This window comes from Engystomops pustulosus, chromosome 5, assembly GCF_040894005.1.
Source record: "Engystomops pustulosus chromosome 5, aEngPut4.maternal, whole genome shotgun sequence".
Classification (NCBI taxonomy): domain Eukaryota; kingdom Metazoa; phylum Chordata; class Amphibia; order Anura; family Leptodactylidae; genus Engystomops; species Engystomops pustulosus.
Genome location: NC_092415.1, coordinates 23,910,072 through 23,922,606, shown reverse-complemented (window position 1 = coordinate 23,922,606; position 12,535 = coordinate 23,910,072). Strand labels below are relative to the sequence as shown.

The 12,535-nt window shown below is 44.5% G+C and overlaps 1 protein-coding gene across 4 annotated transcripts in view; it reads left to right on the top strand.

Annotated features, from left to right (window-relative positions):
* The window catches only part of OXR1 (oxidation resistance 1), a 305,238-nt gene that overhangs the window by 265,246 nt on the left and 27,457 nt on the right, over nucleotides 1-12,535 (top strand). For 2 of the 4 annotated variants that reach the window (XM_072151333.1, XM_072151337.1), the window contains 3 exons: nucleotides 3,436-4,211; nucleotides 6,356-6,527; nucleotides 10,058-10,220. In XM_072151333.1, the coding sequence (XP_072007434.1) occupies nucleotides 3,436-4,211; nucleotides 6,356-6,527; nucleotides 10,058-10,220 (1,111 nt within the window). Of the gene's footprint in view, nucleotides 1-3,435; nucleotides 4,212-6,355; nucleotides 6,528-10,057; nucleotides 10,225-12,535 lie in introns of all 4 variants that reach the window. The other 2 variants (XM_072151332.1, XM_072151336.1) reach the window with 1 other exon arrangement.

Below are 12,535 nucleotides of genomic sequence, written 5' to 3'. Positions count from 1 at the left end.
CATTGGATCATTACATGGTACCTGCACTCTTTTGTAAGAGTTATATTGCATATGTCTAAATACTTTGTATGTTTTGTTGGCAGGTGACTCCATGTCAATTGTATTTTCAGCTATATACTAGTGGGATGTTTACATCTTTTGTACTTGTTCATTCTAGCCACTGATACACATTGAATTGTATACCTTGACATCCACTTGAATTCTTGCATTTGGTCCATACACTTGTGGATAGGGGTGGTGGATGGAGTAGAGCCATTGGCCCACTCCACCCTGTGTTCTTTCTGACACTTTTAATTGGTTTTATCAAATTGTTGTGTATTTTTGATACTATGGAATAAAGATTGGATTGTATTAAAAATTGAATTTTGGTCCAGTGTAGCACACGTCTTTTCTTCTCAGTATATATAGTCTCCTATTTGTGTGCGGACCAGTATATACTCTAGCTGTGCACGCCCCACTCTGTTTAGTGTGTTGACATGTGCCACCATACTACAGTACGGCGGGCACATGTATGTGTGAATGTAGCCTTAAGCTGTATACCCAGTGCTCCGGCAGCATAGTTTTATATAGGGCAACATGGCTGCAGCAGGGCTAGGAATAGCCCAGGGTCCGTAATACAGCAGCAGTGCAGTGTTGGGGATTGATGACGATCCCATACACACTTTCCTTTCCGCTGCAGATTTTTCATCTGCAGCAAATAAGTGACTTCTCTTAGTACGGCAGATGCCGGTGCTGATCGGTTCATCTAATCCGTGCTGACACTTACAGATTTTTTGGGGTTTTTTGCTATGGCCCAGGACTGATACCCCTAGCAGCCCTAGAAGATTATTTTTCGGAGTTCCCTTATTTTTGTAAGGGAACATTAGGGATAAGTAAATTTTAGACAATTGCTTTATTTATGGGATTCCATAATACATAGGTGCAGGTTCACCAGAGGTTTAATTACATGGTGATATCCTATAATTAAGCGCAAGCTCCTACAACCCGGAACATTATAGTTCTTGTTACCGTACAGAAGCCTCCACAAACACAAGCGGTAATTTCCCTGCATCCTGTATTAAAGGGGCAGCTTGTAAGGCCTAATTCAGGTGTTCATGTTACACAGACCGTAGGAAGACTGCATTTATAATGGCCAACTGTGTTAACCCTGATGCTGGTGAATTTGTGGATATAGCAGCGTTGAGTTTGTGTCCATCTGTTCTACCAGGATTGTCAAACTCAGCACAGCTATGTCGACAGCGGATTTAACAGCATACCGGATGCCCTCTCGGGTTGGGTATGAAACTTCCTTTTTAGAATCCCCTCTTTTTATGTGAAATCTCACACGTTTAAAAAAAAAAAAAAAAAAATCTCCTCCAAATACATGTGAAAATGAACAGAGAAGAGTCATATTTTGCCAGAGATGAGTCCACTTTGGAAGCTGCAGTGGGAGAGTCCCATAAGACGCCTCTATCTTGGGTTCTAGATTGTTATATTAGAGATAAGAATCTCGTCTTCCAGTTCACATTAACTTCTTGTATCTCCGTGTTAGGGGCCTTAGGCTCATAACGTATCGCACCTCATATTCTCATAGGCTTCCCTTTTAATTTTAATGGGGAAAAGCTGCATAACAGGTGAAATGTGCCCCAGCTTTAAGGCTCAAGAGGTATGTTGTTTTTACGACTTGCACCTGATATACTGTGCAATCTGAAAATCCCTTAAAATCTGCATTTTTGATTTTCTTTTTCCAAAGAAAAACTCAGTGTGAATATAACCTTCAGAGACTGATGACCTCTACATAAGCTTAATAGCAGATCAATAGAAGTGATGCTATTTGCAGGGAGCCATGGTAGACCTATACACCCCCCTCCTAGGGGAAGCTGCACGCCATCACAGGTCAGGGGACATTGCTAGATGTAAGCTTTCTAGTAATATCCATGGTAACGTTCCATCTGGACTGGAAAAAGTTATATTTCTGAGCATCCAACCCTAAGGGCTTATTCATAATATATAATATATATTTATTTATATTACACCCAGTGGGTATGGAAAGTACATTTTACACTTGGTTTCATTGAAACCAATTGGTCAAATCAAAAAAAAAGTTCTTATTTTTACATTAATGTACAATCTGCCCTCATCTTGACGGAAAAAAACCCCCAGAAATGTAGATATATTTGGTAATCTATTACACCAGAAAAACTGAAATATCATCTGGTGATAAGTATTCGGCCCCTTTGCTCAGTGTTGAGTAGAAGCAGCTCTGGAGCTGGTACAGCCAGGAGTCTTCTTGGGAATGTTGCAACAAGTTTTTTACTCCTGGATTTGGGGATCCTCTACCTCATCCTTGCAGATCCTCTCCAGTTCCCTCAGGTTGGATGATGATTGTTACTAGAAGCTATTTTCAAGTCTCTCCAGAGATCCTCAATTGGGTTTAGGACGACCTCTGGCTGGGCCGGTCAGGAATGGTCACAGAGATGTTCTGAAACCTCTGCTGTGGTATTTTAGCTGTGTGCTTGGGGTCATTGTCTTGTTGGAAGGTTCGGCCCAGTCTGAGGTCCAGAGCACTCTGGAAGAGGTTCTCATCCAGGATATCTCTGTACTTGCCCGCATTCACCTTTCCTTCCATTCCTTCCATTACACTCAGCCACAGTGATCTTGGGGTTCTTCTTTACCTTTCTCACCAAGGCTTTTCTCCCATTATTGCTTGGTTTGGCTAAACAGCCAGTGAGAGTTGTAGTTGGCCCAAACTTCTACCAATTAAGGATTATGTAGGTCACTGTCCTTTTAGGGACCCTGAATGCTGTAAAAATTCTTTTGTAACCTTGGCCAAATCTGTGCCTAGCCATATTTCTGTCTATGAACTCATTGGGCAGTTCCTAAGACCTAATGATTCTCGTTTTCTCTGACATGCACTGTGAGCTGTGAGATTTCTCTAAGTTTTTCTTCTGTAATAAATTACCAAAAATATCTACATTTTCCAGTTTTTTTTTTCTGTCCAAATGGGGGCAGAGTGCACATTGGCTGCAATGAAACAAAGAGTGAAACCTTTAAAGGGGTCTGAATGCTTGCCGTACTTGCTGTATCTTGGGCATCTGCTGTCTATATTCTCCACGAGCAACACAGTTACAGTTTTCTGCAAAAAAAATGCGATTTTTTTTTTTTTTTTCCCCTATGGAATGTCATTGATTTTCACAGATTCATTGACTTTAAACAGGATTATACCTTGTATTATTATCACTTACCTCCAGGATAAGGGACAACAAACTCATCGATGTTTCATCCCCCACTCAACGGGGAATCATAAAACGTATTGATACTTTGGACAACCCCCATTAATGGTAGTTTTGGGTCCATGAAAAAAAGTGTCTGTTTCCTTTTTTTGTTTGCTTTTCTGTCTCTGATTTTAGAACTTTCATAAAAATAATAAAACTCTTCTTAATTTTTCTTCTGTAGAGACCTGGAGCAGCTGTCTTGCATGCGCGACTTCTGCAATTTTAAGAAGAATTCGCAAGGTAATGCACACGAATTGGATACGAGAATGTGGGATACAGGAAACGACAGTGCCAGCACCGCCCCCCGCAGCACAGAGGAGTCACTTTCTGAGGATGTTTTTACAGAATCCGAGCTTTCTCCCATCCGGGAGGAGCTGCACTCCTCCGATGAGTTACGACAGGACAAGTCCTCAGGAGCCTCCTCCGAATCGGTAAAGACGATAAACCAAACACTTGAATGCGGCTCCACAAATCTGTCAGACTCCACCGATGGCGCAGCCGATTCTAAAGGCAGCGCCGATCCTTCTGCCAACGATAGTGGAATAGCTATCAATGCCAATGATCACGAGAGGAGCGACACTTCTCTACAGGTAGGTGAAGACTTGGATAAAAATCAGGACCAATTTTCTACAGCACAAAGCAGTAACTGGTCGGGAGACCAGGAGAGTCTCTGCATCGGAGGAGGAGATGGTGAGCTGCGGATAGACAGCGAGCACATGGATAGGGACCAAAACACCGAGGGTCAGGAGGATGTGACCAGGAACGAGACCAATCAGAGGAGCATTGACATTCTTGTAAAACAGGCATCCGGAGAGTCTGAAACCGAAGTGGAGGAACTGCGGAAACTCTGGAAGAATCTGACTATGCAACAGGCCAAGCAGCAGAGGGAAGACCTGCAGCACGCCACGCACAAAGAGGTCCGGCCCAAGGTGGGCAGCACCGAGACCGCTCTAGAAGGTAAGGCTTTGGCACCTGTAGACACTTAGACACTTTTTTTACATTTTTTTTTTTTTTTTTTTAATATTTCCTAAACCTTGCCCTCTCGAAGCTGGCTACAGTAGGCAGACACTTCCTGTTCTGATGAGAACACTTTTCAGTAGTCTTCTTGTCATCACAGGCGGAAGATGGCACAAGTATATTACTTGCTAAAAGGTGCAGACTAGGTGGTCAGACAGTCAGTACCTGCTACAAAATTGCCATAATTAATTTAAATAAATTAATAATAAAAAATCAATATTTAATTTTAATTGGTAAAAAAAAAAAAATCCATGCTGCTCACGTGTTATTGATAGTCTACCTTAAATAGGACTTGCCATCAATAACAGTGCTGGATCATCTCTTTTAATATTGTGTCATGGGATAGAAAGGTGTCAGTGTGATGAAAAATCCCTGAAGGTACAGGATAGTTTCAGATGACTATGGTTGCTCCTTGAATCCCTGTTTCGTGGACCGACCACAGAGCAGAGAGGACTGGACATCTGAATCCTTTCATCTCTGCAAAGCCGTGGCTACAAACTCGTTGTTCAGCAGGGACTTCTTGTATCATATATCACTATGATGCTTGGACTCCCATCCACAGTAAAATCTGTCTATTGGGCCGCGGTACACAGAAAGCAGGGACAAGATTGATTTCCCGTTTACTTCATCCTGATCTTTTCCTGCATTCAGCTTATTTTCTGTAGTCAGATGCTTCCTCTTGCACATATAACCTTTTACTATGTTTCCCTTCACCTCCTGTAACATCATATGTGAACATGATGAAACATGTCCGTCGGCCTCTCTCTAGGGATGTCACCGGTTATGATGCAGGTAGAAAGTCATTGGGAGTTTCCAAAGCAAAATCCAGGAAGTCCCTTCAGTAGATGGTAAAGCTGCTGCTTGTCTCTATTGATATAAGACAGATACAGCCGTCTACATCAGACACATCTCTACCTATCCATAAGCTTCCTTATAGACAGTAAAGGAAGGGGTGAGAAGGGGGAAACTTTCTGGCATCAAATGTAAAAAACTAATTTTTGTTCACATCCGGTTTTCGCTCCGTCTGACCACTATACATCTGATCCGCTGAAAAAGTCAGGATACTACGTCTTTCCATCCTGCAGCCTCCGGCCAAGCGATGTATAAGTTATGTAGAGGCCATAGAAGGGGAGCGGATGCAGTGTATTGCATTCCTCCCCACGGCCTCTCCAAGCGTATACACCGCTCAGCCAGAGGGAGGACCCAGAGGCCAATCTCCTGTTCCTGCTATAGTGCGCTCCTCAACCCTCACAGATATATCTGTCCCATAGGTTGTAAGGACATGTCAGAATCCCCCTAAACGTAACGTGAACCCAGCCTAACCTGCAGGCTCACAACTGTGCTTGGTCTGTGAATCCTGGATTTCGTTGACCCACTAGAGCAGTGATGGCAAACCTTTTAGACACCGAGTGCCCAAACTACAACTAAAACCCACATATTTTTCGCAAAGTGCCAATGCAACAATTTAAGCAGTAACTTATTACTCCCTGCTCTGTCACATGTTTAATTGCATAGGCACCTGAGGACACCAATACAGTAGAAAGAAGGAGAAGCGGTTTGGATCATCATTGTTGCTTCCTTCTAGGGTCCTGGGCTGCCTGAGACTGCAAGAGGCCTTGAGTCCTGTATGGCAAACTCTACCCTCGGGTGATGGCAAGGGTGCCCATAAAGAGGGCTCTGAGTGCCACCTCTGGCACCCATGCCATAGGTTCGCCACCACTGCACTAGAGTGTCTGGATCGGGACTTCTAGAATTATAGTAATAAATGATGCAAGGAGTCCAAAAAGTGAGGACATGATTACAGTTCAGTGCTGGGTGTCCCATCCCCGACACAGTGTTCAGTCTGTAAATTTCGGGCACCACATTAAAGTCTACGGGGAAATGAAAATGAACGAAAAAACAGCGGATGCGATGAAACTCCTGATACAGGTGTGAACTTGGCCTTCCACACAATGGTGGCCTGCTCTGTACACCCCGTATTGGATGAGGTTTCCAGCTTTCTTGTCTTCTGTAATGTGTATTTTTGTTACTATCTATGGAACAGACTGTATGTTATTTTTTTTTGATGATGTGTTTTTTTACAGGTGTATATTCTGCCATTGCCAAAGAAAAGCGGAGGCACAGATCTCACAGGTATCTGTGTCTAAGAGTCGGGAAGCCGATGAGGAAAACCTTTGTGTCCCAGGCCAGCGCATCCATGCAGCAGTACGCACAGAGGGACAAGCTGGAGTACTGGTTCGCTGTGCCCCATGAAAGGTATGGAGCCGCGTTACGTATGCACCTGGGGATGTGAATGTCACTTTATAATGTACTGGAAAAGAAGTCAGCCCTGCAGGTGCTACGGTACATTGAAATCCATCTGAAATCTGCAGCAATAATTGATGCATGGATTCAAAATTTCTACAATGGATATATTTTGCAGATAAGATATGTGTATAAATCCCATCATCCACTATGCGAAGACTGTGACCAGCAAAATCCATCCTGATAAACGCAACTCATAGATCCAGGCTGTGACTGTGGTAATTTTCTTATATTTGTTATCCATGGCCTCTTTCCTTCTAAAATCAACTTTAAAAATCATGCTAATGAGCCTGAAGGGCACTGGGGGTGTCACCAGAGCCCCCCCCATGCTGGAGCTTCATGGGTAATTGCACATAACACTGCCCCAATCCCTTCCCCCTGCTTGCTGAGCATTTCTTCCTCCTTTCTACCTGCTGTAATCTCACACGGTGGGAGTGGAAATTGCCCCTGCGCAGTGTAACAGCCTGTGAATCTGCAGCAGGGAAGTGCTCTGGTAACGCCCCCAGGAACCTTTCTGACTCATTTGTCATAATTTTTAAAGTTGATTCTAGAAGGAAGGAGACCATGGATAAGAAATATAAGAAGATTCCCACAGTCCCGGTGCCTGGATCTATGAGTAATGTCCCTGGTTTATCAGGATGGATTTTGACTCTTGTATACATTGCATCTTCCAAATAACATTCACTTTAGTGCTACTGTCCTGCGCAGCAAAATACAAACCCATATGGAAGAACATGCATAATACTTATTGGGCACATTTACTTGCCCACACCTGTCGCGATCCCCGCTGTTTATTGTTCGACGATAATGCCCTCTGCCGCAATTCACAAAGATCATGTGCCCGATTTCCTGCATGTGTCACTTCCCCGCTCAGGTCCGCTGGAGTTCACCTTCTTCTTCCTGGTGCATGTAAGTGCATTGTCTTGCGACACAATTTTGAAGTTAAATCCCTAGTCCGTATCCATCAGATCCCCCTATTTCTGTCAAATGAAAGTCAGCGCGATTGCGGCAAAATCCAGTCAGGTGCGACACAATCCCCTTCTAAATTCCTGTCACATCAACGCAAATCCAGAAAATTTCTGAAAGCCGACGAAAGTGCGATCCGCGAGACCCTTGCTAAATAAGCCCCATTGTGTGCAGAATAGTTGCAATCTAGGGTACAAATCCTTGAAAACTAATGAAACTTAAGGGGGGGGGGTTCTGACTTTTCAAAGGGTTTGGAGGAGGGTGAGAATTTTTTTTCTTTTTTTTTTTTTTTTTTTTAAAGATTAAGAATGGGTTTAAAAAAAAATAAATAAATAAAATAACCTCATTCTATATGATGAATGGCATCAGGTTCAGGACGAGGCCCCCATCAGGCGGTTGTGTGGAATGTCACCTGGCTGCATTGCTGGCACCTGGCTGCAGAGAGGCCTCAGTCCTTGTATGATGCCTGCACACAATGTTCTCCTGTGTTCTCCTCCTCCATGCTCTATACCGCGTCCTCCATCGCTAGAAATGTCACCGTGACCCCATCACAAATGGAAATTCTCTATACGGCTTACGGTTTCCAGGGATACTAATGGGACAAAATCATCTGGTTTTGTGGTTGTATTTGTTATATTATTTTTGTTCAACCTTGTACTAATGGAAAGCATCTCCCTGAAATGTTTAGGAGTCCACAAATAAGTGATCGGGTTCTTGTTTGGGTTTTTGTTGGCTTCTGCCAGACAATGACGGACAGAAAACCCACGAGACGGGCTCTTACTGAACAAGAATTCAGATCGATCTGTTGTACTGTGGCATATACATCATGTACACGACCAGGAATTGTGACTTTTTTTTATGCCTCTACGCCACCTATTTCCTGTATAGACCTGGAGTGGGCCGGGACAGGGACATCGGACCTCTTACACAAGAAGCGGTAGAGACTGGTCCGTGATCAATTAGTCGGTCCAAGAAACTTGCTCTAAGTGCTGGGAGCATATTCCCAAATCACAAACACCTGACTACTGGCATGCGGAGTTCAGTCCAGTGATACCAGGTTCCCGGACCAAGTTGCTCAGACTTCTTGCTCATACACAACTACGCCCCCAGAGGCAATAGCAGCCTATGGAGATCCAGCGTCCTCCCAGCTTCTGCTGAGTGCATACGGCGGAGGTCACCGGTGATGTCACTGTCCATATTAGGACAGTGACATCACTAGGGAAACTCCCTGTTCATCCCCGCCGATTGGCTGCTGCTGATGTGCACTCCTCTCTCCGCATTTACGTGGGGTGTCCCAAGTGACGTATCCCACTGTATAAGCGTGCAGCAGGATAAGTCTGTGCCATACGTTGTAAGGACACCTCAGGAATCTGCCCAAAGTGTCCTTATAATGTCAAAAATTAAATGTGAAACCAGCCTAAGGCCTCAGGCAGGCAAACGTGTGCTCAACCCTCCTCTCCCCATAGAGAAGCGAGCGGCCGGCGCCATAGAGCGGCAAAATATTGGTGCATGTCCTATATATTTCCGTGCACGGTCACAGTACGATGAGACGTGTGCTTGCCGCACCTTGACCGGGCACCACAGTCATCAAAGGGAACAGATTTCCGGACGCAAATGGCGCATTACCTTCATGTGCATGGGGCCTTCATCTGACTTGTGGATCTGCATTGCCTCAAAATATCCACCAGACGTCCATAGGAAGAATTGAAAAGTGGAGAAGGTCATCGAAAGCCACATAAAAAGAACGGCCAATACGACCTTACCACAGCTATTATGCACCAAAAAAAATCCCCCACTCCCCCCTGTTGACTTCTCATTGTACTCTTCATATGTTAGGGCCAGTACACATCTGCGTTCAGGCTTCTGTTTCTGTTAATTTTAAAAGTTTATTTGGAAGGAGACCATGGATAACACATCTAAAAAGATTACTACAGCCCCGGTGCCTGGATCTATGAGTAATGTCCCTGGATTATCATGAGGGATTCTGATGGGAGATTTTCTTTGCAAATGGGATGTAAAGGAATCTTCCATTAGCCTACCGTTACTTATAACACAGCAGGTCATGTCCAGCCATTCACTCAATTAACGGAAGATGTAATGGTGTCCGTTATTATCCGATTTTACAAGTCCACTAAAATCAGTGAAATAGTGAAAAGAAACGTCGCCCATTACAGTAACGGCTGGACAGGACTCTGAACGCAGATGTGATTTGACCCCCTAGAATGGTTTTTAATCCAGAGCTGCATCCACGGCTCCAAAACAATATTCCTAAACTGATACTTGACTCGTGTACAGGAAAACTAAATTAATGGAGCTCCCTAAAAGTGGGCCGTGTCTGCTTACAAGCTTGTTGACTGTTTCCACTTGCACCCTGCAGATTTGTGAGTGCAGCACTGGATTGTGTGTGTATACAGTATATATATCAAATGTTTGTTAACCAGAGAATCAAAAAAGTTCATAATCTTCTGGAAATACTTCTCGTCCCTTAATCTTTCTCTGTATTTTGTTCCTCTCAGGACAGACCACCTTTACTCCTTTTTCATTCAGTGGAGCCCTTCTATCTATGCCGAAGAAATCGGAGAGTCCTCGAGAGAGCCGGGGTTTGTGGTAGTGAAACGAAACGAGGATCCGGAGAGCTCGGAGGGGTCCGCCAATGACTCCACCACAAGATTATGGGAGGTAGGTGACCTCTGTACAGACCTTTTACCCCCCCTACTGCTGCTTAGTGACTGCACCATACACCGCAGAGGTCATATATAAGACCCTGGCATCGCTGGCCAAAAAATTTTTGCTAAATTTAGGTAATTGAAGCCTGAAATCTTTATCTGGCGGCCAGCGGTAACAATTTATTTACATATATATGACCCCTTATTCTGTGTCGTCTTGCACATTTTTATTTTTAGCTACATTGACCACAACTCATAGTCACATGTGTCTCATGTCTAAAATGTATTGTTCCAAATTTTTGGAAAATCGCCGGCCGCTCGATGAGTAATCTCCGTCTTGTGTATGTGTGTTTGTCATATAACCTGGAGAGAACTTGTGTGGGTGTAAAACCATGCAAATGTAGTATGTATAAGGGATTTGTATGGGAGAACATGCTGCAGGCCGTATAGTTGTGTTTACTCAGTGTTATGTAAAGCAGAGAGGTGTGTGTGTGTGAGAAACAGAGCGGCGCTGATACTCCTGGACTTTGACTCCGCACCTTTGATCGGTGGCTTCTCTCACGCCCCGTATTGGATAAACCACCTATGTACGGTCCATAAGAATGTGGTGGACTAGATTGAAAAATTGCGTTCACGCACAAAACAAAGCTGCGAAGGAGGGATTGGCACAATTGCTTGTGATTCGGAACAAGCTCCACGTATTGGATGCGGCTTGTCCACGATTGCACGGATTTCAGTAGACGCGCTCCTGCGATTGAGCAATCCACTCCCTCTCCGCCGGATGCGTTTCAAAACCCAACACAAATGCTGCGGCCAAAGGATCAATTGGTTTAGAAACCACTCTCTTAGGGTGGTGACACCCGTTTTTAGTTTTCATATCTTAAAAAAACGCATGCGTTTTTGACAGGTTTGAGCAATTATCTTAATTCAAACTGGTCAAAAAGTTTTTTTTATCTCATGCGTTTTTTACGATCTGAAAACGCTCTAACTAAAAACAGCCCAAAAAATGGCCTAAAAACGGCATGTGTGTCACCACCCTTAGACTTTGTTAACGTGTTGCGCTTGAATTCAAGTACGGCAAGGAGGAGCTTCTCGCGATACATGCATTTTGACCTAAACGCTTGCAATTGGGAACTAGCTTCAGATATTTTGATGGTAAACAATGCAAAACATTTTGGTTCTTGTTCCAGACCGCAAGTGTAAATACGTATAGGATCGGCTAAGCTCCTCCCAATTGCCACTGAATTGCGTATCAAAGCACTCCTGAAATGCAGCATGTGAGTGCAGACTTGGGCTATATTCACACAAACCTATGGGGCACGTATATACGCCTTATATATGCCCCACATAGACGGCTCAGGGCGCACGGTGCCATACTTGAGCGGTGCCATGCAGCACACATGCGGACATGTCCCATCTTTCCCCCGGAATACGGCACTGTGCGCCATATATCACTATGGAGAGTGATGCCATCGTGCTACGCTACGGCACTTTCACAGTATCTCAGTCTGCCCTTGAACCACAGACCATGTAGTATCCTGTTTCATGGACCGACCATAGTTCGGTGCTGTCGCGTGCCCTCACTAAACAGCGGCACCAATTTACAGCTTCCACGACGCTGTGGTCAGTCCGTAAAAAACGAAAAATGCACACCGACCATGCTAGCGTGAAACTACCCTTGCTCTGCATTCTCACATTGAGAGTTTGGTCACTTACATTGTGTTCTGAAACGCAATTTAACAGCGCTGTGTGTTAACATTCAGTTAGTCACAATACATTAGCGTTTACAAAACACAATGTTAACATAATGCAACTGGGCAAATCTCCTTTCCACCGCTGTTGTATTGCATTTTAAAACCCAATGTAAAGGCCACAGGTGAACACTGCTTCAAACAGCCACCTGACACGCGTGCAAATGTTTGTCTTTTGGTTATGACCTCTCTTGCGCAAACAAAATGCTAGATTGCCTGCAGCACATTGCATCGTGGGAACAGGGCAACCTACTGCTGACAAGTGCAAACTATTTGGGGAGAAACTATTGAGGCCGCGGTCACACGTACCGCTAGGCGTCCATTCATAGCGCGATGCTAGCGCACATGGGGAGGTCCTCGGCCCAAACGCACATGCGTTTCTCTGGAAATCGGCTTAACAATCGCATGAGTTTCCCTGGAAATGCGTGTGTGTTCGGGCCGAGAACCTCCCCCTGTGCGCTAGCGTCTCGTTATGAACTGACGCCTAGCGGCGTGTGACCGCGGCCTTAGGGTGGTTGCACATGTGCCGCTTTGAATGCGTTTTTGGCCCGTTTTTAAGCAGTCCGGCAAAAAACGC